This window comes from Ambystoma mexicanum, chromosome 4q (assembly GCF_040938575.1).
Source record: "Ambystoma mexicanum isolate Mex_15411 chromosome 4q, UKY_AmexF1_1, whole genome shotgun sequence".
Taxonomy (NCBI): domain Eukaryota; kingdom Metazoa; phylum Chordata; class Amphibia; order Caudata; family Ambystomatidae; genus Ambystoma; species Ambystoma mexicanum.
In genome coordinates, this window is record NC_090928.1 from 1272365988 (window position 1) to 1272393102 (window position 27115).

General features: G+C 47.1%; 1 protein-coding gene across 3 annotated transcripts in view; it reads left to right on the top strand.

Moving 5' to 3' along the window:
- LOC138468363 (cullin-9-like) overlaps positions 1–27115 on the top strand; it is a 1322368-nt gene that overhangs the window by 1230390 nt on the left and 64863 nt on the right. For all 3 annotated transcript variants that reach the window (XM_069608895.1, XM_069608893.1, XM_069608894.1), the window contains 2 exons: positions 23201–23348; positions 23454–23656. In XM_069608895.1, the coding sequence (XP_069464996.1) occupies positions 23201–23348; positions 23454–23656 (351 nt within the window). The remainder of the gene's footprint in view (positions 1–23200; positions 23349–23453; positions 23657–27115) is intronic.

Here is a 27115-nt window from a genome sequence, read left to right on the forward strand (position 1 = left end):
TCGAGGCTCCGGCTTCGAAGAAGTCGTCAACGCCATGGGCGCCGAGGCCGTCGAAGGACGCTCTCGGGGTTGCGGCCTCAAAGCCGTTGTCGAAGTTATCGACGCCTCGGTTGCCGCCGATTCCATCGGCGCCCTCAATACCTTTTGAGGAGGATTTACCAGAGGTGTCCCGGAGGGCTGTGGAAACTCTGAGGAAGGCTCTCAGTAAATCACTGAGACCTGTGTTTGAGTCCTTCTCCGGTCACCAACCCTCCCAGCCCCCCCACACCCTCCCAGGATGGATTTGTTCCAGCCTTTGGACTACATTTCAGAGGTGGAAGAAGGGTCGGATGAGGAGGGGGTTGTGCCTCCTGAGGTTCCTGATGACCTGTTGTCTGGTCACAGCCAGATGGAAGACCTACGTCAGTCTTTAAATGATGCCAGTGGTCTTGACACCTCTCCGGAGGTTGTTTGGCAGGCCTGAGCCTGGTACACATGCCGAGTCCTCGTACAGGTGTCTCTTGTCGAGGGTGACTGAGTACTTGGGGTGGTCTGCTCCACCTGTTGAGTTTCTGCAGGATGATCTGACAGACATCCAGGACCAAGGTCCATCCACTGACCCGGTGTTGCCATTTTATATGGCCTTACAAAGAAGGGTGGCGGCGGCTTGGACTGCTCCGAAGAGTCTCCCGACAATCGGTAAATCGCTTCCGAAAAAATACCGTCCAGCCAGTGGTGACCCCCTGCTACTTGTCTACGCACCCCACTCGGGAGAGTTTGGTGGTACAGGCGGCTACAGCCCCAGCGAAGCAGGCTGCGTACCCTACCATCCCTTCTGATGGGGACGACAAGCGCTTTGATGGTAGGGTGAAGAAAGTATGTTCCTCTGGGGGTATGGCTTTAAAGGCAGCCAACTCTGTGCCTTAGCAAGATTCACTCACACTCTGTGGAATTGGGCATCTTTGGCAGCTGAACATATTCCCGAAGGGGAGGAACAGGCTTTCTAGCCCTTGTGCAAGATGGCAAGGATGCCATGTGTGAATCCGTTCAGTCGGGTCTGGACGCGGCAAACTGTGTCGGCCGGTCCATGACGGCGAGCACCGTGATGCGCAGGTTTGCGTGGTTGCGGAAGTCTGGGTTTCCTCCTGATGTGCAGTCCCGGCTTCTCAACATGCCCTTTGATGGTGTCCATCTTTTTGGCAGCAAGGCTGACGAGAGCCTTGAGAGGTTGCAGACCTCCAAAGCTGCACAAAGTCATTGAGCGCTGCAGTACGTCAACCTCTGCCTTTTTGTCCTAGGGGACAGCAATGGAGGGGAGGTTCCTTTCGATACTACTCTTCCTTTGGTAGATCGAGGGGAGCTGCCAGTCAAAGGGGCCAACGAAGGAGTACCAGAGGTGGATAACAAGGTACTCAAGGTGCCAAAGCCGCTTGGGCAGTTGCCTCCTTGCCCTCAGGCCCTGCTGCAGCCGATTCCACTCAGTCATGAGGCCAAGGCCCATGGTTCGCCAGTTGGGTGAAGGCTGGCGCAGCATCTTGTAGAATGGCGTGCCATTACTTCAGATGTTTGGGTTCTGAAGATCATAGCCCGCGGCTACTGTCTTCCTTTCCGGCAGATGCCTCACGACAATCCACCGGGGAAGCTCTCTTTGAAGCGTCTGGATACACTCCTTGCGCAGGAAATCCTATCCCTGCTGGAGAAAGGCGCCATAGAATTGGTGCCTGTAGCAGCGAGAACAAGGGATGGTATTCCCCATATTTTTTGATCCCGAAAAAAGACTGAGGATTGAGACCCATCATGGACTTGCGTGGTTTGAACAAGCTCCTCAGGAAGGACAAGTTGAAGATGGTCACTCTTTCTCAAGTCCTCCAGGCTCTTCAACTTCAGGATTGGTTGGTGTCTCTCGACCTCAAGGATGCTTACTTTCATGTGCCGATTAATCCCAAGCACAGAAAGTACCTGAGGTTCGCAGTTGGCGACTCGCATTTTCAGTTTCGGGTCCTGCCTTTTGGATTGACCTCCGCCCCGAGGGTCTTCACAAAGCTGATGGTGGTGGTGGTGGTGGCAGCGTTTCTCAGGAAAGGGGGGATTCACGTCGACCCTTACCTGGACGATTGGTTGATCAAGGCACGCTCTCCCGAGCAAGCCCTGGATCATCTGTCCGTCACCTGCCACTCCCTTCACAAGCTGGGCTTCTCTCTCAATTTAAAGAAGTCCCATTTGACACCTACCCAACGGCTCTAGTACATCAGAGCAGTGCTCGACACATCCCTGGGTCAGTGCTCGCCTCCCCAGTTATGATATAATATGAGTTTATTTATATAGCACCTATACACAGTGTGTTTCAAAGCGCTTCAAGGCAAGGGAGGGAACGAGGGAAAAAACAATGACATTCTTACAGGCCATGAACAGTAAGGATGTGAAATTAACTATCATACTCGGCCTGACGACATTTCAGATAGTGCAAGAGCTAATACATAGATAAGGAAGGGAGGGGGAGAGTGGGAAGGAAATGGAAACAGACAGGCGACTACCGTACTAGGCCTGACGACATTTCTGGTAGAGCCGAAAAAAAAACAAGAGCTGAGGGAGAGGGGTGCAGAAAGGTAGGGGAGGAACAAAACAAGCGACTATCATATTAGGCCTGACGACATTTCAGATAGTGCTGGAGGGGGTTTGGGGAGGAAAAAAACAGTAAGGGGAGAGAGGAGGAGACAGACAAGGTTGCTATCATACTAGGCCCAGGGACAATTCTGATAGAGTAAGTGCATAGAAGAAAGTAAGGGGAGGAGATAGGAAAAGGGAGAAGGGAAAGGAGGAGAGAACAGAGAGTTAGCAGTCAAAAGAGTGGAGAAGCAAGAGGGGAGAGTGAATACAATTGCAGAAGTCAGTAGTAACACATAATGTTGCAAGCCAGGATACAAGATGAAGATGGGAACAGCATGATTCAGGGCCACCATGAGTACAAGATGCAAAAGAAGTTCAGCAAGAGAGTTCAGAAAGGGTGATGCACCATGAATGAATGAAGTCCACAAGACGGTGATGGTGAAACCAGAATGTATCAGGAGAGACTCCTGCAGAAATAGGCTTGAGTGGGGTGAGGGCAGGGTAGAAGAATCAAGCAAAACAGGCAACATCTGTGTGCGAGAATGGGGGGCACAAGGGAACATCACGGGGGGACCAGAAGGAGTAAAACATGTTGGTGCATGCCTACCTGCTGTCTGAGCAGGGGGTCGGGCCCTGGGTTCATCACATTTTGCAGATGGTGGACAAGTTTCAACATGCCCAGAGTCTCCCGGCGTTCGAGTTCTTGAGGTTGCTCGGCCTCATGGTATCCTGCGAGTGAGTGAGAGCTTGCTCAGGAAGTTCTGTTGGAGATCTTCTCCCTTTGGGGCACCCCACAAGTGGATCTCTTCGCCACCAGTGTCAACCGAAAGTGCGAAAGATTCTGCTTGCGGGAATTTCCTCCAAGAGGAGCCTTAGGGGACGCGTTTGTAGTGGAGTGGTCCTTCCCACTGCTGTACGCGTTTCCTCCAGTCCCCGTCATTCCGCAAGTGTTGCGGAGGCTACGGAGGGTCGGTTACCGAATGATCCTCATTGCTCCGGCATGGGCCAGGAGAGCGTGGTACCCGAACCTTCTCATCATGTCTATCTGCCCTCCACGCCGTCTTCCCTATCGAGTCGATCTGCTCTCACGGGAGGGGGGTCGGGTTCTCCATCCAGAGGTCAAGTCTCTCAGCCTTCATGCTTGGTATCTGAAAGGTTGAGGTATAAGGATTGGGACCTCCCTGTAGACGTGATGAAGGTTCTGCTTTCGGCCAGAAGGCCTGCAACAAAATCCCTTTACTGTTGCCGTTGGAGAAAGTTCTGCGACTGGTGCAGGGTACAGAATGTGGATCCTTTCTAATGTTCAATTCCTTTAGTTTTGTCTTTTTTGCTTTCGTTAGCCCACAAGGACCTGCAAGTGGGTACCATTAAGGGTGACCTGGCGGCGCTGTAAATATTTAAGCACTCGTCTGAGGAGTGTTCTTATTTTAAGATTCCTTTGATTTCTCAGTTTTTAAAAGGGCTCACTAATGTCTTTCCACCGTCGCCTTTCCAGGTGCCTGGATAGGAATTGAACTTGGTTTTAAAGTTCCTAATGGGAGCTCCATTTGAGCCCTTACATTCTTGTCCATTGAGACTGTTGTCCTTTAAGACTGTATTTTTAGTTGCGGTTACTTCCGCTCGCAGAGTGAGTGAGTTGCAGGCACTTTCCGCCAAGCCACCTTTCACAGTGTTCCATAAGGACAGGGTTGTCCTTAGGGTTTGTTGTTCTTTTCTTCCGAAGGTTGTGTCGGAATTTCATTTGAGCCAGAAGGTAATTCTTCCGGCGTTTTATCCTCCTCTGCATCCTGGTAAGGAAGAGGAGAGGCTCCATAGGTTGGATCCTAGGAGAGCTTTGAGTTTCTATCTCTCACGGATGTCCCGGGTCAGAGTGGACGATCAGCTCTTTGTTGGATACGCTGGAAGGCGTTTAGGTCAAGCCGTTTCCAAGCAGCCCTTGTCCAGATGGATCATTTTGACGATCTCTGAATGTTACCGTTTGGCGGGTAAGGACCCTCCAGAAGGCTTACGGCTCATTCTACTAGAGGTGTGGCTGCCTCCACTGCTCTGCAGAGCGGTGTTCCCTTTCGTAATATTTGTGAAGCAGCCACATGGGCCTCTGTCCATACTTTTGTAAGACACTATTCCCTGGACTCCATCCATTGGCAAGATTTGGCATTTGGTAAGGCGCTCCACTATCCAGAAATGTGATTGGGCATTCTAAAATTCGAAATTCTTTTTCCCACCTCCAGATGTTGGTACTGCTTTGGGAGTCTGTCATAGATGTGGAATACGTCAGAGGACCCAATCCCCTCGAAGTGCAAGTTACTTTCTTACCTGGTAACGTTCATTCGATGGGTTGTTCCTCCGACGTATAAGACATCGAACGCTCCTGGCCTGCCCTCTAAAGAATTTCTATTTCAGAATTATGCGATTGCAGCTTACGTTTCCGCAAGGCTTTCTGCAGTCATACTGGCAGGAGATTGGTGCCACAAGTCCTGGGGAAAAAAACTATAACTGAGGCTACGGGCGCCATGCGTCCTAGATATAACATCCGGTGACGTTGATTCTCGACGTAGGCCCTCAAGGACAGCGTATCGACCTCATCGACACAGGACGCCTACGCCAAACAAAATTCCGAGGCAGCACAGCTGTGGTCATTACTGTCATAGATGTGGAATATGTCGGAGGAACATCCCATCGAAAGAACGTTACCAGATAAGAATGTAACTTGTTCTACTATAATCCTGAAGTTTCTTGCACTTGGCTAAACGTAATAGGCTTTAAATTACTCTTCCAAGGGGTGCTTGGGAATCCCTCTGTCCTTCTCCCCCACAACCCTGCAAGACGTTTCTTTCTTTAAAAATTTAGAGATAGATGGTGCATTTATATGCACATGAAATTAGTAACATTTGTCAACTTGAATTAAATCCCTCTTTTAGATGGGCGGGTTTGATGGGATATCCCCCCAATCAATATAATTTTAAACTTTAGCAAAATATTGCAGCCTTTTAAACATATAAGCGAAGGCGGATGAATGGTATTAATTTGGTGGGGCATGCACATTTCCCATGAACGTGCCGCAGCGGCCGAGTGGAACGAGAAAGCCTGAACCAACCAAGGGGTTTTTCGAGTGTGGTGGGGTTATTCTGCTGAGAACATTTTTTAAATAATGGGTTACGATTATGCATTTTACAATATGTTTTGTCAGAAATTGTGTAAAAACCACACAGTTTACAATCGGTTTTGTAGGGCAACACATGAACAAAGTCAGCAGTGCACAGTAGCATGTTCCAACACATTTTCATGGTGCCTTTGCCAAAATATGTGCCATTGTTAAGCCACTTTTTGCTTTTTCCTCTCGTCTTTTTTTTAGTTTATGTACTTCACTTTGGTGGCCAGAGGGACTTCCCCTGAAGCCTCCCTTTCTACCTTACTTAAGGTATACGATACTGTCGCCCCTAAGGTGCTCAATACCCGGGGTGCCTCTGAGACTCACCATTTTATGCCCTGTGTGATTTTATCACTCCAAACAGGTTTTTGGCAGTAGTTTCGGGGACTGCCGGGGGTGTAAGCCAATTTACTGCACAGGTAGCCCATTTTAACTTTTTGGTAGCCATTGGGGTACCAATGGATAAACAATTTTAAAAATCCTGATGGCCACCAAGGGGCACACAGATGAAGGACGTGACTTGGTGTACCTCTGCACCCCTGACCCCCTTGTATGTGTAAATGTGCCCCCATTTACCCTCGACCGGAGGCCCTACAACAAGAATTGAGACCATTAACGTAAGGAGCACACAGTGCGAAAATCTGATCAAAATCCAATTAAAATTGGAAGAGAAAACTTTATTTGCTTGAGCGACCCAGTGCCCTGAGAAGGGATGTCACTACCTTCCTGCCCGCACCGGATAGACAGGCCACTGAAGAAATATGGCGAGACTCCCTTGGCGGCTGGCCCCCCCGAAGGCGGTACACCTGGACACATGGGGAAAACAACACAAGAAACAGCAAATCCGCCTGACTCCCCCCCTCCCCCAGAGGAAATCTTGCTGCCTGACCTGTGCACCGTGGTGGCCCGTGGCTGGAGGGACCCTGCGGCATCATAGACCCACCCACCCCACCACCTTTGAAGGGCCACGTCCTGGATCTAAATCCACCTGAAGGTAAGCGCTGACCCTCATAGGCGCAGCGTTGGCAGTGAAAAGGCCCCCCGCTGAGCACTAGAGAAGCACACAGCCTGTGGCGTCACTTACGGGCACGACATGAGGTGCAACCCATAATAACGAACACCCACATCCAACCGAGGCCCGCATGGCAAGATTTGCACTCCTCCTCCCCAGTGCCCAGAGTGCCCACTGCACCTCCGCAACAAACTTCACAGCCACCTGCCTGTCAGAAGCAGGAGGCGCAGAATCTCTGCTGCGCCATTAAGAGCCCAACTGCACACAGCCCCCAGGGGGTAATAGATTGTCTCACGTGCCTGCCACATTAGACCCCAGGGGCCTCCGATCCTTTGTTCCGCCCAGGCTCACGACGTAATATCCAACGGGTCCGTCCTGAATTTGCCTGTAATTGTGTGGTCCCTTGTGGACCCCAACCTACTTTGCTAGCAGCCTGAATTGGAGAGGAGAAATTGGGAAGAGACACCCTTAAGAAGACAGGACCCTGCTCCAATCCCCAAGTGACACGTGGCATACGGCCCAAAGATAGCACCATGAACGCCTTGCCCCGCATCTGCTACATATTGTGGAATGCGTCATGCCAGGGCAGTGACCAGGCACGCTGCCGCCCCACTCCCGTGAGTGGTGCTCATCGACCTCGGCCGCCTCTATATGGAGTTAAAAGCAGATATACCATAACACCTGGCAAAATGACGTAGTCCAATAACTCCACGCAGTTGCCTACCAGGTGACCTGGTCTTACCCCCAATAAAGAACCACCTCCAGGAGGCAATCATTCCTCAGACTACCGACGCGACCAAGCACCGATCCAGGACACGTCTTCGGCCTCCCTAACGATTTGAAGGGTGCAAGAAGAACAAGCAATTGTAACACTCAGTCTGACACGCCAGTGGTGCCAATATATACACCAAAGCAGCCCCTGTTACCCTAGCCCCTGACCAAGTATACCAACCAGACACACAAACAGGCCCATAACGCCACATCCTGTCGTCGTATAACCCCTGGCGGACCCTAACCAACTTTGTTCGCAAGCCAAATTGGAGAAGAAATAAGAGGACCCAACGGAGATGCCGGCCAACACCCCGGAGTGACCTGGAAGGAGCGCAGAAGTTGTGTGGCCCCCGAATCGGGTCGTGTGCCCGCCTGCTCCTCTTACACAAAGTTGGGACACTTGGGTCAACTGGACTTCCACACCAACGACCCCAAACTAACAGCACTGTGGCCCAGAGCCTGAGACCCTACACATACACCGGTCACAAGTCACTCTCTACACACCGAGCACCAAGAATCGAGCACCCTCTGCCATAATCAACTCCGAGGCACCCAAGGTGCCCTCTGGCTTCACCCTTTTGGCTATCAATACCGCAATACCATAGGACACCCAGCGACTACAGCACAACAAGCCCAGTGGGGAAGGGAACACCTGCGCATGGAGTGTAGGAACAGACTAGCCAGATTTGTAATCCCTAGTGGACACAACAGCGACCCTTATAATGCATCAGTGACAATGGCAGCAGAAATGCAGAATTCGATGGCCACCAAAGGAGAGGTCGAAGCACTGATGGGTTAAATAACAGGCATGCGTACTGATATTGGAAACAAAGTGGACAAGATTACTAGTAGGATGGAAAAACCAGTCATCCCTTGACACTATCGAAACACAAATGGACGTCCGACTGAGCAAAATAGAACGCAGAGAGGAAGACTTGATATTGAAGATGGATGATTTTGAGAACCGAGAGAGGCGCAACAACCTCAGTTTCTTTGGGATCCCAGAAAGAGAGGGAGAGACCGATGGCGAATTGAAGAACACTATGAATCAGATCCTAAAGCAGCTCTTCAATCACGATACCATTGATGCCACAAAAATCAAAAGGCTTCACAGGGCTGGTGGACCCGCTGAAGGCCCGATATCTGTCCTGGTTCGCTTTCATAATTACCCTGACAAGCACAAAAATCTTGAGAAAGCTAAAAGGAAGGGCACAATAATGCTGGTAATGGTGCAAATTACCATATTTCAAGATCTTTCCTCCCTAACCCTCTCAAAGAGAAGACTCAGCTTGCCGCTGAACAAATGGCTCAAAAGAAAAAGGAACACAATACAGATTGGGTTATCCATTCTCTATCACGTTCGAACTCGCTGGACAAAGGCATAAACTCACCACAAACTTAGAAATCAACAATGCCATAAAGGAACTAATAGGAGGGGCCTCTGAAAACCAGTCACAACCCGAAAAGAATACTGGATGGCAGACTAAGAGAGCGAGGAGAACAAGAATACCAGGAGCTAGAAAATTCCTTAAACTTAATGTACCCTCACCCAACACACCGCGTGGATACGTCGGCCTCTTGCTGTGCTGACTACGTGTGAGGATATTCATGCAGACCGACTAGTTAAACGGTCACCAATGGTGAGTGGGGTATCACTCCCTATGTCATTAGGGAGTATTGAGCATTGACTTCCATACTGTTCGCGCCCTGACGGAAGAAGATACATAATGTTAAAAAAATAGTCCATTGGTACCCCTTGGGGAGAACGAACACGGCCCATTGACCTGTTCTTTGGGAAGGTACCCACTCGAGAGTCCGCTGCCTTACTTTAGCTCTCTGTACCTTTCACAGAAGGGAAATATACCATTTGCATATCAGTCTTCGTCCCGCCCACATAGGCAGTCCAGCACCGAAATGCTATGGCAGTTCCCTTCTGAACAAGAGTACCAACAGCAACCCCATTCACGTGTTTCAGCCTTGTTGGGCCTCATCAGTGAGGTGGAGCTGTGCCTCTCTGAGATACCTAATGTTACATAAATTGATCAAAGGTTTTGAAGTTCATAATGTTGCGATTCATTTGTAATGTCCAGTTAGAGCACGGGGGCACCCGATAATGTGGTTTTATGGGAAGGGGTCAGGGTTGAAGACCTCACTTGTGGCTCGGGGTTTGAGACGGAGGGTGGAACGGGAGCAAGTAAGGATAATTAAGGGAGGAGCGACAACAATCTCCCCAGAGACCGACATGGTTCGTGTAAAAGTTGATAATCCAGGCATGTACGACTGACCCGATGAGCATAGTTGGTACGCACGCACATGCGACTTTCGCACGCTCTACATATGGCGGCAATAACAGGAACCCACAAAAGGAAGTCACTTTGCATATGCACGCTAAATATTAAGGGCTTAAACTCGCCCACCAAGAGATCTTTAGTTGCCAAAGAGTTCCGGAGGCCCGATATTGACACCCTATTCCTCCAAGAGATGTGATGTCAAAGAGGCAGTGAGAGATATATTCCCTGCGGCCTTATAGGTGGAACATACTGGAGCTCCGGTATCCTTAAAAAGGCGGGAGTGGGAATCCTAATACGCAAGGGGCTACACATGACGGTCACAAAAACCTGGGTAGATGCAGAGGGAAGTGCGCTACTGGTTGCGGGATGCATATGAAACACATATTACCCTTGCAACCATTTACGCACCCAACAAAGGCCAGAAAGGATTCCTCCACAGGACCACAGAAAAAAATAAGTCTCGACACATGGTCACCTCATCCTTGGGGGCGACTTTAACACCTGGATGAACATGACCATTGATAGACAAACCCGGGACGATATGCAGAGCCCACTTCAAACACAAGTAGTAGCAGAGATTAATACGACCCTAGAGTTGTACGGCCTCAAAGATAGCTGCAAGTATCTTTACCCACAAGACAGAGGCTTTACCTTCTATTCTGCCCCACACGGCATAATCGTGAGAATCGATTACATATTCATATCTGAAGGCGTGTTAGAGATACTTAGTAACTGACATCCACCACATCGCATGGTCAAACCACGATATGGTATCTGCAGACTTATATTGGGAAGGTCTCTCACGCAAAGTGGAGATGTAATGAATCTCTGTGGAAAGATCCATTTTTCAGGGAAGAAATATAAACTGAGATTAAACAATTCTTTTTAACCAATAACACAGGAGAAGTAAAAAAGGGATCGGTGTGGGAGGCAGCTAAGGCCACTTGCAGAGGTGTCCTAATTAGAGAAGGGGCCCAAAAAAAAAGAGAACGCTCACTCCTAGAAAAGAGACTCAGGAAGCGGATAACCACAGCCGAAAAGCTTGCACAGTCCTCCCCTGACAACAGGTCTAGACATCTCTCAGAAGCCAAAGAGCTTAGGGAAGAGCCCATGGCGCTCGAAGTAGGGAAGATGGTCAAGAGCCTACAATTTTTTCAACAAAAATTCTATGAAAAAGGGGACAAGGCTGACGCTATCCTGGTGGCCCGGCTGAGCAAACCAAGATCAGAGAGGTGGGTTGACACGATAGAAAGGCCAGGCCCAAACCACTCGAATACAACAGAGAGGGAATTCAGGAGGCATTTGCCACCTTCTACTAAGGCTTATATACTAGTGTTGCGTCAGCCCCCACAGAAAACATAGACGCCTACCTCAGGGAGTCATGCCTCCCAATCATTATGTAAAGTAGAAGCTGATGCTCTTGACACATCAATCACAGGGGAAGAGGTGCAGAACGCCATCAAACGTCTTAAAATAGGGAAGGCACCGGGAGATGACGGCTTCACCCAAGGATTTATTAAAACATTTTCCTCGATCCTCACCCACTTTCTAGTGACCCTCTTTAACGACATCTTGTAAACGGGAAAGGCCCCCCCATCGTTTGCCCAGGCCCTCCTTACAGTAATACCAAAAGAAGGAAGGGACCCTAAGAACTGTGGCTCATATCGCCCCATATCTCTCCTCAATATTGACGCTAAAATATTCGCCAGAGTCATTGCCGCCAGGTTGGAGCAACATTTACTGAGACTGATACACCCCGACCAAGTTGGTTTTGTAATGGGAAGACGGGGCGGACACGATGAGAAAGACAATCTACCTAATAAATGAAGCGCAGGAGGTGGTAGACCCCCCCCTACGCTTCTCTCAATAGACGCCGAGAAGGCATTCGACAGGATGGCCTGGGATTTCCTAGACAGGGCTCTCATAAAAATAGGCTTGGGACCAAGGCTTCTCCCAAGGTAATATACTGATCTCGGAGGACTTGTGTAGCGGTTAATGGCGGCTATTCTATAAATTGGGCCTATACGATGATGACATACTCCTACACATAAACCCTCTGGTGTCCATCCCAGCAGCAATAGAGATAACTCATATGGCCACCTAGCGGGGCTCAAAATAAACACTGGGAAATTGGTCATTCTTCCTATAGACAAAAGCAAGGATGTCGATGTAGAACGTTTTACACCTCTGGGTATAAATTTAGCGTAGACACGCTGCGATACCTGGGCATCAACGTCATCAGAGAGCTTAAAGACTTATGAGGCAAACTTTCCTCCTCTGATGTCGGTGATGGAAAAGGATCTTGAGAGATGGAATAAACTTAAGATCTCATGGAAGGGTCGGCTGAACGCCATCAAATTGGTGATCCTACTGAAAATACTCCACTTATTTTAAATGCTTCCCATTCAACTGCCTGACAATTATTTTGTGACTACTGAAAACTCCCTGCTACGCTTCTTATGGCGAAACAAAAACCCCAGGGTCGGCCTCCCAGACATACACCTATATTACAAGGCCACACAATTGAGAATTTTAATTCCACATCATCATAAACAACGTAGAGATTTACAGTGGGTGGGCCTGGACATCCACCATCTCCACCCCTCAAATGTTGGGGAATGGTTGTGGGTACCAAGGACAAAATTACTCAAGAGAATACGAGAGCACCCCATACTCTGGACCCTGTGGAATGTGTGGAGACAGGGGGAGGGGATGAAAGGGATCCCAGCGTGGCCCTCACCCTTGGGACACTTGTGGGTACCAGGAATCTGAGATGTCATTCCAAATTCAGAAAGGTTCCAAAACTGATTTGAAGTCGGGCTGGAAAGAGCGGGAGAGCTATGGAAAAATGACACCTTTATAACAATACAAGAACTTGAAGAGTCACTCAGGATAGGCCCACTCTCAGTATTCCTATATCTACAATTAAAAGGGGTTATGACCAGAGATATCTGGAAAGCCAAATTACAGATATCCTAGACACCAGTACGGGCACCAGTGGTCTCGTAAGTGCATTATACACAGCCCTAGTAGAAGTGAACAAATCCCCATCCTATAAACTGAAAGCTAAATGGTAAGCCCACTTAGGACAGGACTTATCCCCGCATATTTGGATTCACATGTGTAGGAAAACTGCGCAAACATCCATAGCATGTCAGATTAAACTACTTTACAGATGGCTATATGGCCCGTCCAGACTCGCTAGGATGTATCGGGAAGTAAGCTCTTATTGTTGGCGTGGATGTGGAACAAAGGCCGACTACTGGCACATGTGGTGGGGGTGCACAGCCGTACAGACATATTGAGATGAAGTCCTTAGCTGGATCAAGGAGCTAGATGGGGGTGGAAAGGGAGAAATTACCGCTCCTGGTTCTGTTTGATTTGGAAGAACTAGACCACGCAGTCTCCAAACTGTCTAAGATGATCCGTGGTATACTTTTGGCCGTGAGAGCATGTCTTACAACCTCTTGGAAAAGGGAACTTCGCCCAACAAAAAATGAATGGATTGATGTAGCTCGTAACATATACCGAATGGACAACTTAACTGCTGCCATCCATGGGGATCGTACTTCCATCGACATGGACTGCACTGACTTTCGTTCTAAATATGTTTCCTGATACAATATGTGCAAAGTCGTCAATATGTAATAGAACTTTAACTGACTCTAAGTATTGCCTGCGTTGTACCTGCTCATTGCAATGGTGAGACAAGTAAGATAATGCCACTTGACAATGTAACAATTAAACAAACCTGAGGTGGGAAATGAGGGGTTGGGGACCTGAAGATCAGGGGGAATAACCATCACACAGTGATAATGCAACATGTTTGTTAACTCATGTTACATCTTATTACTGTTATAATTCATTGATTCGAATGGTGTACTATTTTCGGTCTATATTTGATGTACACTTCTAAAATCAATAAAAACGGAATACAAAATAAAAAATCTTTCTTGTGAAGGTAGACTTTCTTTTAGTTGCTTTCACTTCATAGCCATTTGTTTGTTTTGAACCAGGCCTGACTTTTGAAGGTAAGTAAAGCCTTTTTACTTCACATCTTTTGCTTGGGTCATCTGTGGACAATGATCAGTCCATATGGCTTTGGTGCAGGGGCACTAGATCCTCTTTATGAAATGCCTTGTTTTACGCTGCACACATCAGCTTACAGTGAGGTGTGGTAGTGGTACTTTATATCTATTTGACATTTCTGTTAGATGCTTGATGTGTCCAGGAAACAGTGGATATTTTTCTTATTTTAATTTTTTTTATTTTTAGTTCTCTGGTATGCACTTCTGCGTTTTACCTCATAATACCTTTTTAGAAAACCATATACTCTAAAATGGCCATGCAACAAGATTTCGCCTTGTACAGTGTGTGGTCATCTTGTATTTTGGCCTTCTTCCTACCTTCTCAGTGCTGGATTTCCCATGTATTTTAAGCCCTTTCCTGGGCAAAACCTATGCTTTCCTGAGCAAACCGGTGCTGCGCGTTTGTGGCCGGACGTGGGGGCTGGGACGGTATCGTCCCAGTCCACATCCTGTCCAAGTGTCGGTTGCTGCACAGATGTGGTGACAGGATGCTCTCCATGAATGGATAGCCCCTGCCAGTTTAAATGGTTCACATTATTACCATCGGTGGGCTCAGGAGCTTGAAACTGAGAAAGAAGGTAGACTCCTGCAGCCATTAAGCAGATTGTCGTTGGAGTCAAGACTCTGTCGTAGAGGAGCATTTTGCTGACGACTCACATGTTGTTGCTGCCACGCAGTGGTGTCTTCTTCAACCGTCCTGAAGAAGCCCATCTCCTTTGCTGATCTTAGAAGGTCGTCATCGGGTCTTCGAGCCCTGGACCAGTGGAAAGGACAATTCTTAATCCCTGCTCTAGGGTCCAGCACTTGAAGGACTTTGTAAGTGTTCAAAAACCATCCACCCAGCTTCCTCCAGGCAAACCTCCCTGCATCTGCCGACGTCTCATCTTGAGACTTGACTTGTTGACGAGGTGTCCTCCCCACCTTGCAGGAGTAGCTTCTTTGTCTCCACCACAAGAGATGTTTTCCTACTTTTGAACATGGTGGTCTTGAACATAGTGGCCATTGCTGTCCCTTGATTGATTGATTGATTTATTTATAGAGCGCTTTACACCAAGGCACTGTACAATGGAACAACAAAATACAGAGTAATAACAACAAATAACAATGTGAGCATAGTGGCAACTTGAATCATTCAACAACAAAACAGTGCAAAGGGCAATTTACTGAGAGGGGGGAGAAGTGGAGTGCGTTCTTCACTCGGCATTCTGCACTGGGGTTCCTCCAAGGTCATCGCCAGTGTGGTGGTCCTTCCTCATCGTGCCTGGGTCGTCCCGCTGTCCAGTGCTAGGTAGCATCTTTCCATGGTGTGGAGCAACCAACTAGCTGGACCAAAATGCCAAAGCTGATGGTGACTTCTGCACCCTCTGGGACTCCTCTAACAGAACCAAAGCATGAAGTAAGTGAACCCAGTGAATTCAAGAACCCAGATTTGGTCCGTGAGAATATCAGAGTACAGGAGGTGATTTAACATTTGTAATTTTTATTTATTTCTAAAGCGCTTACACCTAAGCGCTGTACATAATTAATGAGTTAGTACAGTTATAACAAATAAACAAGAAAGAAAAGTAAGAAGAAACACAAAAACCACCAATACGAAATGTAAAGGTGAACCAGTAGAACTGTAAAAATGAGGGTCAAGCAAATGCATGAATTTTACAGGACAAATGAGCTTAAGAACTAAAAAGGGGAGGGTAATGGAGAAGTCGGTGAAATTCGGATGGCACATGTTAGGGAGAATTCTCTGTTAAGGCTAATTTCCTTAACCTAGTGAGTCCTCCAGCAGCTTTGCTGGATTTATGGGGTTTATTTTTTTCTCCTGCTAAGAGTGAGACTCTCTTTCTCCCACTCTTAGGCATGATTTGAGTATGTCCTTTGACTGTGAATGTGTTTTATGTTATGTTACTTTGCATTTATATAGCGCCTTATGTACCATTGGTATGGTCTGAATGCGCTGGTAGGTTGAACGCCCTTGGGAACCGAAGTTCAAGTCAGTAGAGAGAGTCAAAGGTGCGTGTGAGCACCGGATATGTGTGCAGCTGGTGTGGCATTCGTGAAATAGCTTCTTCTTAGCGGTAGCTGTGGTGGTTGAGAGGCCAATAGTATGTGTTCGTTCTGGCAGGATTTATCCAGACCGATTGTGGCTGCGTTGGGCCTAAGGAGAACACCTGGCTGGGGGGTGTGTAACCAGCAGTGTTTAGTTAGAGTGATGGGGAGTTTGAGGCAGATGTTGGTATGAGAACAGCTATCCCGAATGGTGTCATAGTATCGCTGTGCTCTATTTGAGTGGTGGTGTAAAGAAGAGAGTAAGCGTGGAGAAGTGAATATGGTGGTTTACTGTAGGTGCTTGAGATCGCGTCCACTCCAATAGTTCCATGAACTTCATCCGTTCCATGTACTCTGACTGTTCCGTGCATTACGACCGTTTCAAACACTCAGACCGTTCCTTTCAAAGCTCTTTCAGATGTTCCATGCCCTCCAAACCATTCCATGTACATCACGCCATTCTGTGCACTCCAACACGTTCCATGCACTCCCATCCGTTCCATGCACTCCCATCCGTTCCATGTCCTTCAACCATTTTATGCACTCCGCCATTTTATGCACTACTCCTTTCATTCGTTCTACCCACGTTATCCTTTCTTCATTCATCATCCATACACATACGTCATCTTCACACTGCTCGTTACATTCGTTCTACCCATGTTATCCTTACTCCAAGCATCATCCATCCACATGCGTCATCTTCACATGTTCCATTCACTTAACTAATTGCACCCATTTCACTCGTTCCATGCACTTCATTAGTTCCACCCACTTCGCCGGTTCCAAGCACATCACCCGTTCATTCACCTACTTCATCCGTTCTACCATTTCACCTGTTCCATCCACTTCACCCATTCTACATCAGTTCATCCGTTCCATCCTCATACTTCACCCGTTCCATCGACATACTTCATCTGTTCCAACCACATACTTCATCTGTTCCAACCACATACTTCATCTGTTCCAACCACATACTTCACCCGTTCCATCCACATACTCACCCGATATAGGGCATCCACTTCACCCGCTCACCCGATATAGGGCAGACTTTCTAGACTTTGGCACATTGACGTTATTGGGGACACTGTCAAATCCCGCTATGCCAGAGTGGTGGTGTTATATACACTTCTAGAATCAACTTTGTACCGAGAGGATATTAGGCACGCTTCTAAAATCAGCCAAGGCACACTTCTAAGTACAACCAGGGCACGCTATCAGGCACACTTCTAAATTCAACTAAGGCACGCTATTAGGCACACTTCTAACTTCCACTTTGCACAAAGAGGATAATAGGCACACTTCTATATTCAGCTTTGCAGAAAGAGGATAATAGGCAACCAAAACATCTTTGCAATGGGGATGATGTTATTGAACCAAATTTAAAATTGCACATTGAGGATATTCAACTAAGGCGCGCTAATGGGTACACTTCTAAGGTAAACCAAGGGCACGCTATTAGGCACCCTTCTAAAATTCAGCTTTGCACAGAGAGGATATTAGGCAACCCAATTCAACTCTGCACAGAGAAGATATAGGGCACACTTCTAAATTCAATCAGGGCGCGTTATTTGGCACACTTCTAAAATCAAGCAAGGCACGTTAATAGGCACACTACTAAATTCAACTTTGCACAGGGAGGATATTAGGCACGCTTCTAAATTCAGCCAAGGCACGCTCATAGGCACACTACTAAATTCAACATTGCACAGAGAGGGTATTGGGCACACTTCAAAATTCAACTTTGCACAGAGAGGATATTAGGCACACTTCCAAATTCAACGAGGGTACGCTATTAGGCACACTTCTAAAGTCAACCAGGGCACGTTAATAGGCACACTTCTAAAGTCAACCAGGGTATGTTAATATGTACATTTCTAAATTCAACTTTGTACAGAGAGGATATTAGGCGCACTTCTAAAGTCAGCCGGGCACGCTATTGGGCACATTTCTAGATTTAACTTTGCACAGAGAGGATATTAGGCAACACGATTCACAAGATATCAGGCACACTTCTAAATTTTACCAGGCCGCGTTATTTGGCACACTTTTAAAATCAGGCAAGGCACGTTATTAGGCACACTACTAAATTCAACTTTGCACAGAGAGGGTATTAGACGCACATCAAATTTCAACCAAGGCACGCTAATAGGCACACTTCTAAATTCAACTTTGCACAGAGAGGATATTAGGTGCACTTCTAAATTCAACCAAGGCACGCTTCTAAATTCAACTTTGCACAGAGAGGGTATTAGGCGCACTTCAAAATTCAACCAAGGCACGCTAATAGGCACATTTCTAGATTCAACTTTGCACAGAGAGGATATTAGGCACACTTCAAATTCAACAAGGGTACGCTATTAGGCACACTTCTAAAGTCAACCAGGGCACGTTAATAGGCGCATTTGTAGAGTCGACCAAGGCATTTTAATAAGCACATTTCTATCCAGATGCGGTGCAAGCTAAGGTTCAGTTCCCTACATGTGTGGCACTAGCTAAATTGGCAAGTAAGTTAATATGCATCACAAGGCAACATTTACAGTCCATTTATAGTGGTCACAAGTCTTCCTAAGTATGTATTGTTTAAGTCTATGGCAGTCTACGTTATGAAAGGTAAGATAGAGTGACAGGGGCTTTCTGGAGTAGAGTGATTGCTCTACGCCCCACCCATGCCACACTCACGGTTTTGTTGGTGTCTGTTGGCTTCCTTGGCTTCCCCTGCTGACACCTGCAGACTGCACCTGCTGACACCTGCAGACACATCTTGGAGCTGCCAATGTCGGAGCTGCCCTTGGCCTTGTGGCCCTTAGCCACAGGGGCTGCCAGGCAGAGGGCTGCCTTGGCCGGTTCATTTAAGACCGGACAGTCAGCCAATTATAGGGTGGAGGGAGGTCCGGGAGGCGGGCGGAGGGAGGGGAAGGGGGAAGTAAAGGAGACTGGGAACGGAGCAACACGAGGGGACATGCAAATGGGTTAGAGGGGTCTGGGGGACCACGAATGGCACCAGGAAGGGGTGGAAAATTACACCCAACAAGCGGCTGCACTCACCGTTTTATGGGCTATGGGGTCTTTTACTCCATAGGGAGTCATGTGTTTTTTGTATGTGTGTTACACAGCACCCTCAGTGCAGTAACACAGGGGTGTCATAGTGACCCCCAAACCTAGACTCCATACCCTGGGACTGACTACTGTCTCCCAGGGCATGTAAAGTCACCATTGGCTTTACTAGTCTCAAATTGTGAACAGAACCCGTACAAACCATCATATTGTGGAAGTACTGGTAGGGGTTATTCGATTGCCCCTGGGTCTGTTTTCCAAGGGGGCACTGTCCCGTCCCCCCTTGTCGTGTTTCTGGCTGGTAGCAGTGGATACCACGCAAAATATTTCCCCAGAATATTTCCTATGGGATTTTCCCATTCATTTTAAACACACCACTTTTTGGTGCAATGTTGAAGATACCGCTGGGTTATTTATTTAATATTTATTCCCCGGTTGGGTCTTTTTGCCAGGACTCGGTTTTAAAATGGCGTTTGTGTTCACCTCTGAAACTCTAACCCAAGTCGAGCCCTTTGTTCCACTTTTCTCCACAGAAGCCCTCCAAATGGTGCCACTCTGTCTGGGGTCTACAGGATGTGTGGGAGGGGGATTAGGCATCCTTGACTGAGTTGCCTTGGCAACTCAAGTCGCACTCTTGTGTGATTGGCCCAGTGGTGAGCCGCCCGGCTCACCACTTAGCATGTTTGAGTGACAGCTAGTCTGTTGAATGGGGGTTTTTCTGCATAAAAGCAGGGCTTTGGGGACTGGAACTTCAGAAGTCGCCACAGGACCTAAAGAATCCGAAGAGGGGAGAAGCTGAGCCATATACAACGACAACACCACCGATGGAGCCCTGCTGTATGAACTCGCCACTTCCCCGACGACAGAGGAGATCTTCTTCCAGGAGAGTCTTCTTCCCTTTGAGCTCGTGGGACCAACCAGTTCGCCTTTTTCGCCTTCCTGGACGTCTTGTGGTCGAATCGCCCGTGCCAAGCACCCCGGCGGCCGGATAGCCACGCTTCACCACTACCGCGAATAAAAGGGTCGTACCTTTTAATCGGGAACTCCGCGGCTGGTTTCTTCCCTGGCAGTGCAACGACCTTCAGCTTTCTTCCTCGTCGAGATCATCTCTTCCTCTGGTCCAAGCCACAACTTGCACCCGCTGCCAGGAACAACTGCCACCGCTGGAGCTTTCTCACCATTTCAGGTACTGTGTCCCGCCTGGTCTCCCTTGCAACAGATTGTCCAAGGTGTCCCGTAAATCCTTGACTTTCTAACTGGGTTGACCTTAGACCTGCTAACTTTGCCTTTCTTTTTTTTTTCTCAAAACTTTATTTATACATTTAGAACTTTACAGAAGCCATAGAACGTCATACAATATCTCAAATGCACAAGGTGATACTTATTCACCCATCATTTCCTAAATAAATCTTTAAGTAACATAGGGGAACTGAATACAGGGAGTAAGGTGATAGAAGGTAAAGGAAAGAAATAAAATGAAAAAACAAAAACAAAGCAAAATAAGAAACCTAGAACTTGATCAAATATTTTAAGCGTAGAGATCATTAAATGCAGCCCACATATTCTCATATTTATCAAGCTGATCTTTTGCTTTAAAGAATATTTTCTCCCTTTTGGACAAAAGGGACAAACTCTGCAGCCAGTCATCAATGTTAGGAGAGGTATCACTTTTCCAAAATTTCAAAATCTGCTTCTTGGCTAGCAAAAGAGCTCTATATATCCTGATCCAACCTCCTTTTGACTTTGCTGCAAAGACTTTGAGTGCATTTCCACTGTGTGATCTTGGGCACATTCCGCCTTGCTCTCTCCAAGAGTGGGCCTGGCCTATGAACTTTTTTGCTCTACAGTAGACCCTGCCTTTCTTGACTTGCTATGGTTTCTTAAAAGTGTTGGTACTGTGTTATTTTCCTACTATGCCTTTTCTCTCCCTTTTTAAACAAATTATTGGAGTGCCATCTACGGTTACATGCTCACCTCTGTTTTGCTAAATAAGTGGTGCCTTAACCTAGACTTGTCGAAATAATTAACTAGGGAGGTGTATATACTTATAGTGACTGTGTTTGAACTTGCTTGATATATTAGTGCCAGTGTATTTTCATAAGTGTGTTTTTAAATAAATAATTATATACTTTTATACCAAGGCTCTGGTCAGTGTTTGCTTGTTCTACTGTATTTTTAGCCCTATTGTGTATACTCTATATACTGCCTAACTCTTCTTGAGGGAAGTCTGACTGCTCAGCCACAGCTACCGGGTAAATCTGGGTGGTGCAGACTGCTACCAATTGGGTTTACTGCTTAATCCTGTGGTCTTAAACTTTTTGCAGTGGTCCCTAAGAGAACTGCACAGGTTTCTGCCTAACAGCACATGAGGCAGGGAAGCATGCAATGCAAGGGAGCACAGAGGCGATTAGCCAGTAATGCAACAATGGCACCAAGCAGTAAACGCGTTGTTCCAGCAACAGGTAACCAAAGTTACTACTGCACAGGATAAGGTAGTCAGAACTATGCAGCCCCTCCATCAAATGGCTGCAAGTTACTAGCAGTCAGACACAGATGGTAAAATAACACGACCAGAACCAAACCGGACGACTGACTTTAGTCATTATAAGTCATATACGTCATAAAACACAGCAGCAACAGCAAGATGTAATAAAGTGGCTCTGCTCTGCTCACCGCACCATGGTGCCACAGCTCAGTTTCGTGATCACGCCACACCAACTCCAGCCCACGAACCTGTCGAGCAGGTAGGCAGCCGAGCGAGGGAAAGTGAGTCGACACCAGTGCCAAGATCCAAAATGGCACAACAGTCCACTCCTCGCTACCCACAGCGTGCACCAGGCTCCTCGCATTCGCTGCAGAAGCCCAGCTGTGGAAAGGCTCCAGATCACAGTTCACCCAAGCCGTGCCATCAGCCACACCGTTGCTCCAGCATGCAAGCGGCATTGCACTAGGCTGAAGGCCAGCCATTACAGAAACCTACACGTGTCTAACCCCCTACCTCCATAGGGTTTAAAGGGCCCAAAGTCCTAAACCTGCCACCACCTTGTCTGACGGTGATTGGTAAAGTGCTGGTCAAGGCTACCCCCTACCTCGCTGGGCTTTCCCCTAATGTGGTTGGATTGGGAGAGAACCTCCTAAGAACTTTGCTTCCTTTGTTCTTAACTTTTAAGACACTTGCAAATGTTGGCTTTGCCAACATTTGTTCGGCCTACCTAAAGGACTCCTAGCTTGTCTGTTTTTTTCACTTGCTTTGCTATATTACAGTGTAGCCAGAGCAGGTTCTACATTGCCTTTTCAAAGGAGATGACTATCTTGTAATTTACTTTGACAGCATTCCTTAGTTTATGTTTCTTAGTTTTTTTTTAAATGCCCCACCCATCACCCCTACACCCCTTAACCTTCAAAACACATATACGTATTTACTTCCTGACAAAGTAATGCTGTTAAAGTAAATTACAACAGTGATTTACTTCACCAAAACAGGCGCACACCAAAGTGAATGTCTATGTAGTAATACTATATGTTTAGTGGTTTACTTACCTGTAATTTATTTATAGATAATTAGACCTGAAAAGATCACTAAACTTGTATCAAACGCAATAAGGAAATCCAGCTAGGTGATGTCCGGGCATTCAAGCATTTGAGATGTATGGACGTGGTTTTCCTCCAGTGGATTTCCATTGCAACCACTCTGTAAATACTGAGACAACAGGAAGATCTAGAAGCCAGCTGTGGAGGGACACATCTACGCCGCTCCTCAGTGCATCTTTTTATTTACACTTTGTGCAGGACGAAAATGTGCTCCTCTGTCTGCTGTATGATATCAGAGTCTTGAAAAATGAGGGACTCGGGAGAGGGAGTGCAAAGCTTGATATGATTAGTAACTTGTATGTATGCTTGTTTCTAAGTGTTTCCAATTTAGGCAGATAAGGGTGTTACCCGGGATCAATGTGGTGATGTTTGAAGCCGGAATTCTAACCATTCTAACACTACAACGCCTTCCTGACATTCTATTTTTGCTTTTGTTGACTTGTTTGATTAATTTTACTTTAATGGCTTTGGTTTTCAACAGGTGCCACTATAACTCTTTTTGATCCTGAGATGCATGATATAAAAGCAGCAGTTTTGTCTTTTATTTTTATTTGTTCAGCATGACTGTGCAAGACTGCTTACACGCATTGCTCTGTTCTTGGCTCCCCTGCAGGCTGTCAATGTTGAGTCCCTACTTCAGTCCACTGGCCTCCCTCCAGCACTCTTGAGCCAGGCCCTAGAACCACTGACTGCATCAAAAGGTATCCTTGCCCTAAGCAAGAGCAAGAGCAAAAACAAGGTGAAAGGCGTCCTTCATAAAGGTGCGTGATGACCAGCGTTTGCAGAACAAGCGGTCTATGTAGCTTCCTGCTCCCTTCTGAAATGCTCTTTAAAATAAACCATTTGTGTTTCGTTTGGGATTTCAGGTGTTCTACGTTTAAATGAGGCACCCCTCACCGAGCCGGCAAACCAGCAACAGGTTTTGTGGCTCCTGCCAAAACAGACCTACCTGAATGTGGAGGATGAGGAGGGCACCATGCTGGAGAGGAAGCGGAACATCATCTGTTGTCTGATTGTCCATATCATGAAGAAGGAGAAGGCTATGCACATAGATAACCTGGCCTTTAAGGTGAGTGTGTAGAGCTGCCAGTGCCGAAGGGAAAACCTTTAGTGCATTGTATATAGCATTTAAAACCAAATTGCATTTAATACAATTGCCACTCAAACTCATTTGGGTCTTTTCTCTTCCAACTATTCATTGTTGAGCCTTCAGCATTCCCATGGAGATCGTCATAGACGCTTCACTTCATGTGGAGTAAGGGAGTTCCCGGCTATGGGGCTCATTTGGAGATTGTAAAGGTTTTCTTCTTCGGGGACAAGGCAAAACGAGCAATAATGTCAGGGAAGATTTTCTTTTTGCACCTTTTCTTCCATCGTTTCCTAATATGGTCTACAATGTGTGAGATGACCAGTGCCTGGACTACTATACGGAAGCTAGCAGGGTTGGGGGTGGTGAAGGGTTTGATTTTCCTAAGTGTGGATATTTGGAGGCAGGGGGTTTGTGCTTTCTTGGACACATTTTTGGAGGGAGAGACGCTATTGACCATGAAGCCTAGGGATTTGGCCGAGTCTGTCAGCTCGGGGTGAATCAGTCTAGGTTAATGTTGTCGAGCCAGTTTTGGAGGATCTGTTTTTTGGAGGGGAGGCCGATAAGGACGAACTCGGTTTTAGTGGAGTTGTGTTTTAGGTAGGCGGATGACATCCACACCTGGATGGTGTCCAAGCAGCAGTGGAGATGGAGAAATGCCTTGAGGGCCAGTAACCTTAAGGTACAACTGTGAGTCATCAGTGTACTGGTGGATGAAGATGCTGGGTTCATTTAAGAGGTTTGCCCAGGGGATCCATATAAAGGTTAGAGATAATGGGTGAGAGATTTAGTCCTGTGGCACGCAGCAAGATAACGGTAGGTGTTTGGATCAGAACTTCCCCCATTTGGGTGGCTTGTAATCTGTTGGCGAAGTTTGAAGAGAACCAGTCAAGGACTTTTCCTGTGAGGCCCATTCTGAAGGCTGAGGATGAAGATGAGTGTGTGGTGGTCAACCGTGTTAAACGCTGGTGAAAGGTTGAGGAGGCAGGAGTCACCTCTGTCCATAAGATGTAGTGCGTCATCGATCACCTGATTTGAGGCAGAATTGGTCGACTTTTGGCTATCAATTGATTGGCTATGGACTTTTCGAGGAGTTTCCCTATTAGAAAGAGGCTTGTGATGGACCTGTAGTTTTGTAGGTCGTCAGGATCTAGTGAGGGCTTTTTCAAGTGGGGGTGAATAAGCCCTGTTTTTAGAGAGTCCGGAAAGGAGCCTTCAACGAGAGAGAAAATGATATTAAGGAGTGTGTGGAGGGCGTGGCCTTGGAGCTGTTTGATGATGGAGGGTGGGAGAAGATCATCTGAGTAGACTGTGGGTTGGAGGGATACAAGGGTGTTATAGAGGTCCTTAATGGTGAGAGGGGTGAAGTCAGACCAAGTGGAGAGATCCCTGTGCGGGGTGGCAACTTGGAGGCCTTTGCTGAGTCAATAAAGTCCCTGATTTTGGCAATTTTATCAAGGAAGAATCTGTTCATGCTTTTGCATTTCTCCTGCAAAGCCGGGACCTCTGGGTCCGGGATAGGCCTGGCGCAGTGTCTTCCAATGTTGAAGAGGTTTCTGCTCCTGTTGGGGGCACCCTCAATTGCATGGCGTAATAAGCTGATTTGGCATCGGTTATCAGCTTTTTGTGCAAGGTTCGCAAGGTTTTGAGTGAGGAGAAATCCTGCAGATGGCGGTGTTAAATCACTGTTTTTACACAACCATAATTGCCCTTTTGTTGGCCCTGAGGTCAGTAAACTACTGGGGGCAGACGGTCTGGCCTTGATCTGTGTGGTTTGTAGCGTGGGTGTTAACCAGGTCTCTGGCGGCAAGAGAGGCTTTGAGGAGGTCCGAAGCACGTCTGGTGGAGGAAGACGGTGGCCAGAGCTGGTTCGAGGAGGTCCACAGGGAAGTGTTTGAAGGAGCGGCTGGTAATCTCAGAGCGTTTAGCCTGTCCCTTATGGGACTGTTCATAGTGTCCATGCCATCTGGACAGCATCTTTCGTTCCAGAAGTTGGTAACAAGACAAGAACCTTCTATCCCACAGAAAAAGATCTAAGGCTGGCATTCTTATCAAAAAGGGATTTTTGTTGCTCTTGACATTGGGCTGTCTGAGACCGGAGTAATAACGCTTCTTCTCTTTCCTCCCACATCTCCCTCAACATGTATAGTACATCCTATGGTTCCCTTTCGTATAGCAGTACAAAAGGTGAGAAGCCTAGTGAGGATTGGGGGGCTTCAGGATGGCAAAATAAAAAAAAAGCCTAGGGTATCATAACATCCCAATTCCTCTCGTCCGATTCCACAAACTTTCTAAGAACACTCTTCAGGGTCTTGTTAAAACGCTTGACTAACCCATCAGTCTGTGGATGGTGTACTGAGGTTCAAAGCATTTTAATTTGTTAGACCGGTTTCACCTTCGCCATTAACTTACTCATAAAGGTGCTACCTTGATCCCTTAGGATTTCTTTAGGGAAACCAACTCTAGAGAAAGTGTATCAAAGGCTTTAGGATCTGTCTGCAGGTGTTCTTTCTTAGCGGGAAGGCATCTGGGTATCGGGCAGCATAATCTAAAATTACTAAGATGTACCGATTCCCTAACTTGGATGACTGAAGAGGTCCCACTATATCCATAGCAATGCGGGAGTATAACAATAATGGGCAACAGTTAGTGGGGCCGAGGAGGGCATTTGCGTACTAGTGTCTTGGCTCAGGGCACAGATGAATAAAATGTTTAACGTCTGCATAAACACCAGGTCAATAAAATCTGTTTATCACCTGCCTCTGAGTTTTGGCCGTCTCTAAATGACATTGTTAGATGAGAATGGGTGATTTCTAAAACAATTCTTTTGTGTCCCGTGGGGACCACAATCTGGAACCTAGGCATGCTTTCTGAAATGGTATCTCCTTTGTAGAACAATCCTTGCTTGATAAAGAAGAAAGGGCCCTCCTCCTTTCTCCCTTCTTCCTCTAGGATGGTGTATAGGAAGGCTTTGACTAACATGGGATTGGGCAACCGGCAAGTCTGGGATGATTTCAGTTTCCTCGTCCTTAGATTTTACTTGTAAGACCTTTGATCTAACTGGAGGGTCTTTATCTGCCTCCCCAAAGCCTTTCTCTCCCCTTTCTGTTTTCTGTCTTGGTGACCTCTACCAGGATCTAATAGCCCAGCCATGACATTGAGACCGAACCGACAGGCCTGTCCAGATTTGGAAGCCAATCTTACATAGGTTCCTGGTGGGGGCACTTGGACTAGTTCAGTAGAGATTAACAGTCGGTCGCTGGGTTGCAACATCTCTTCACGGCTGCTGGACAAATCAAAGCCAATCGATTCTTTAGTAGCTACAGATGGGTTGGATGCTCGCTCACAAAGTTTCTCAAATTTTAGGGTTCCCCATTTTGTATCAACTGAGCCAATCCCCCTCCGGATACCATGTGTAATGGATCAGGAGTAAGACTCAGA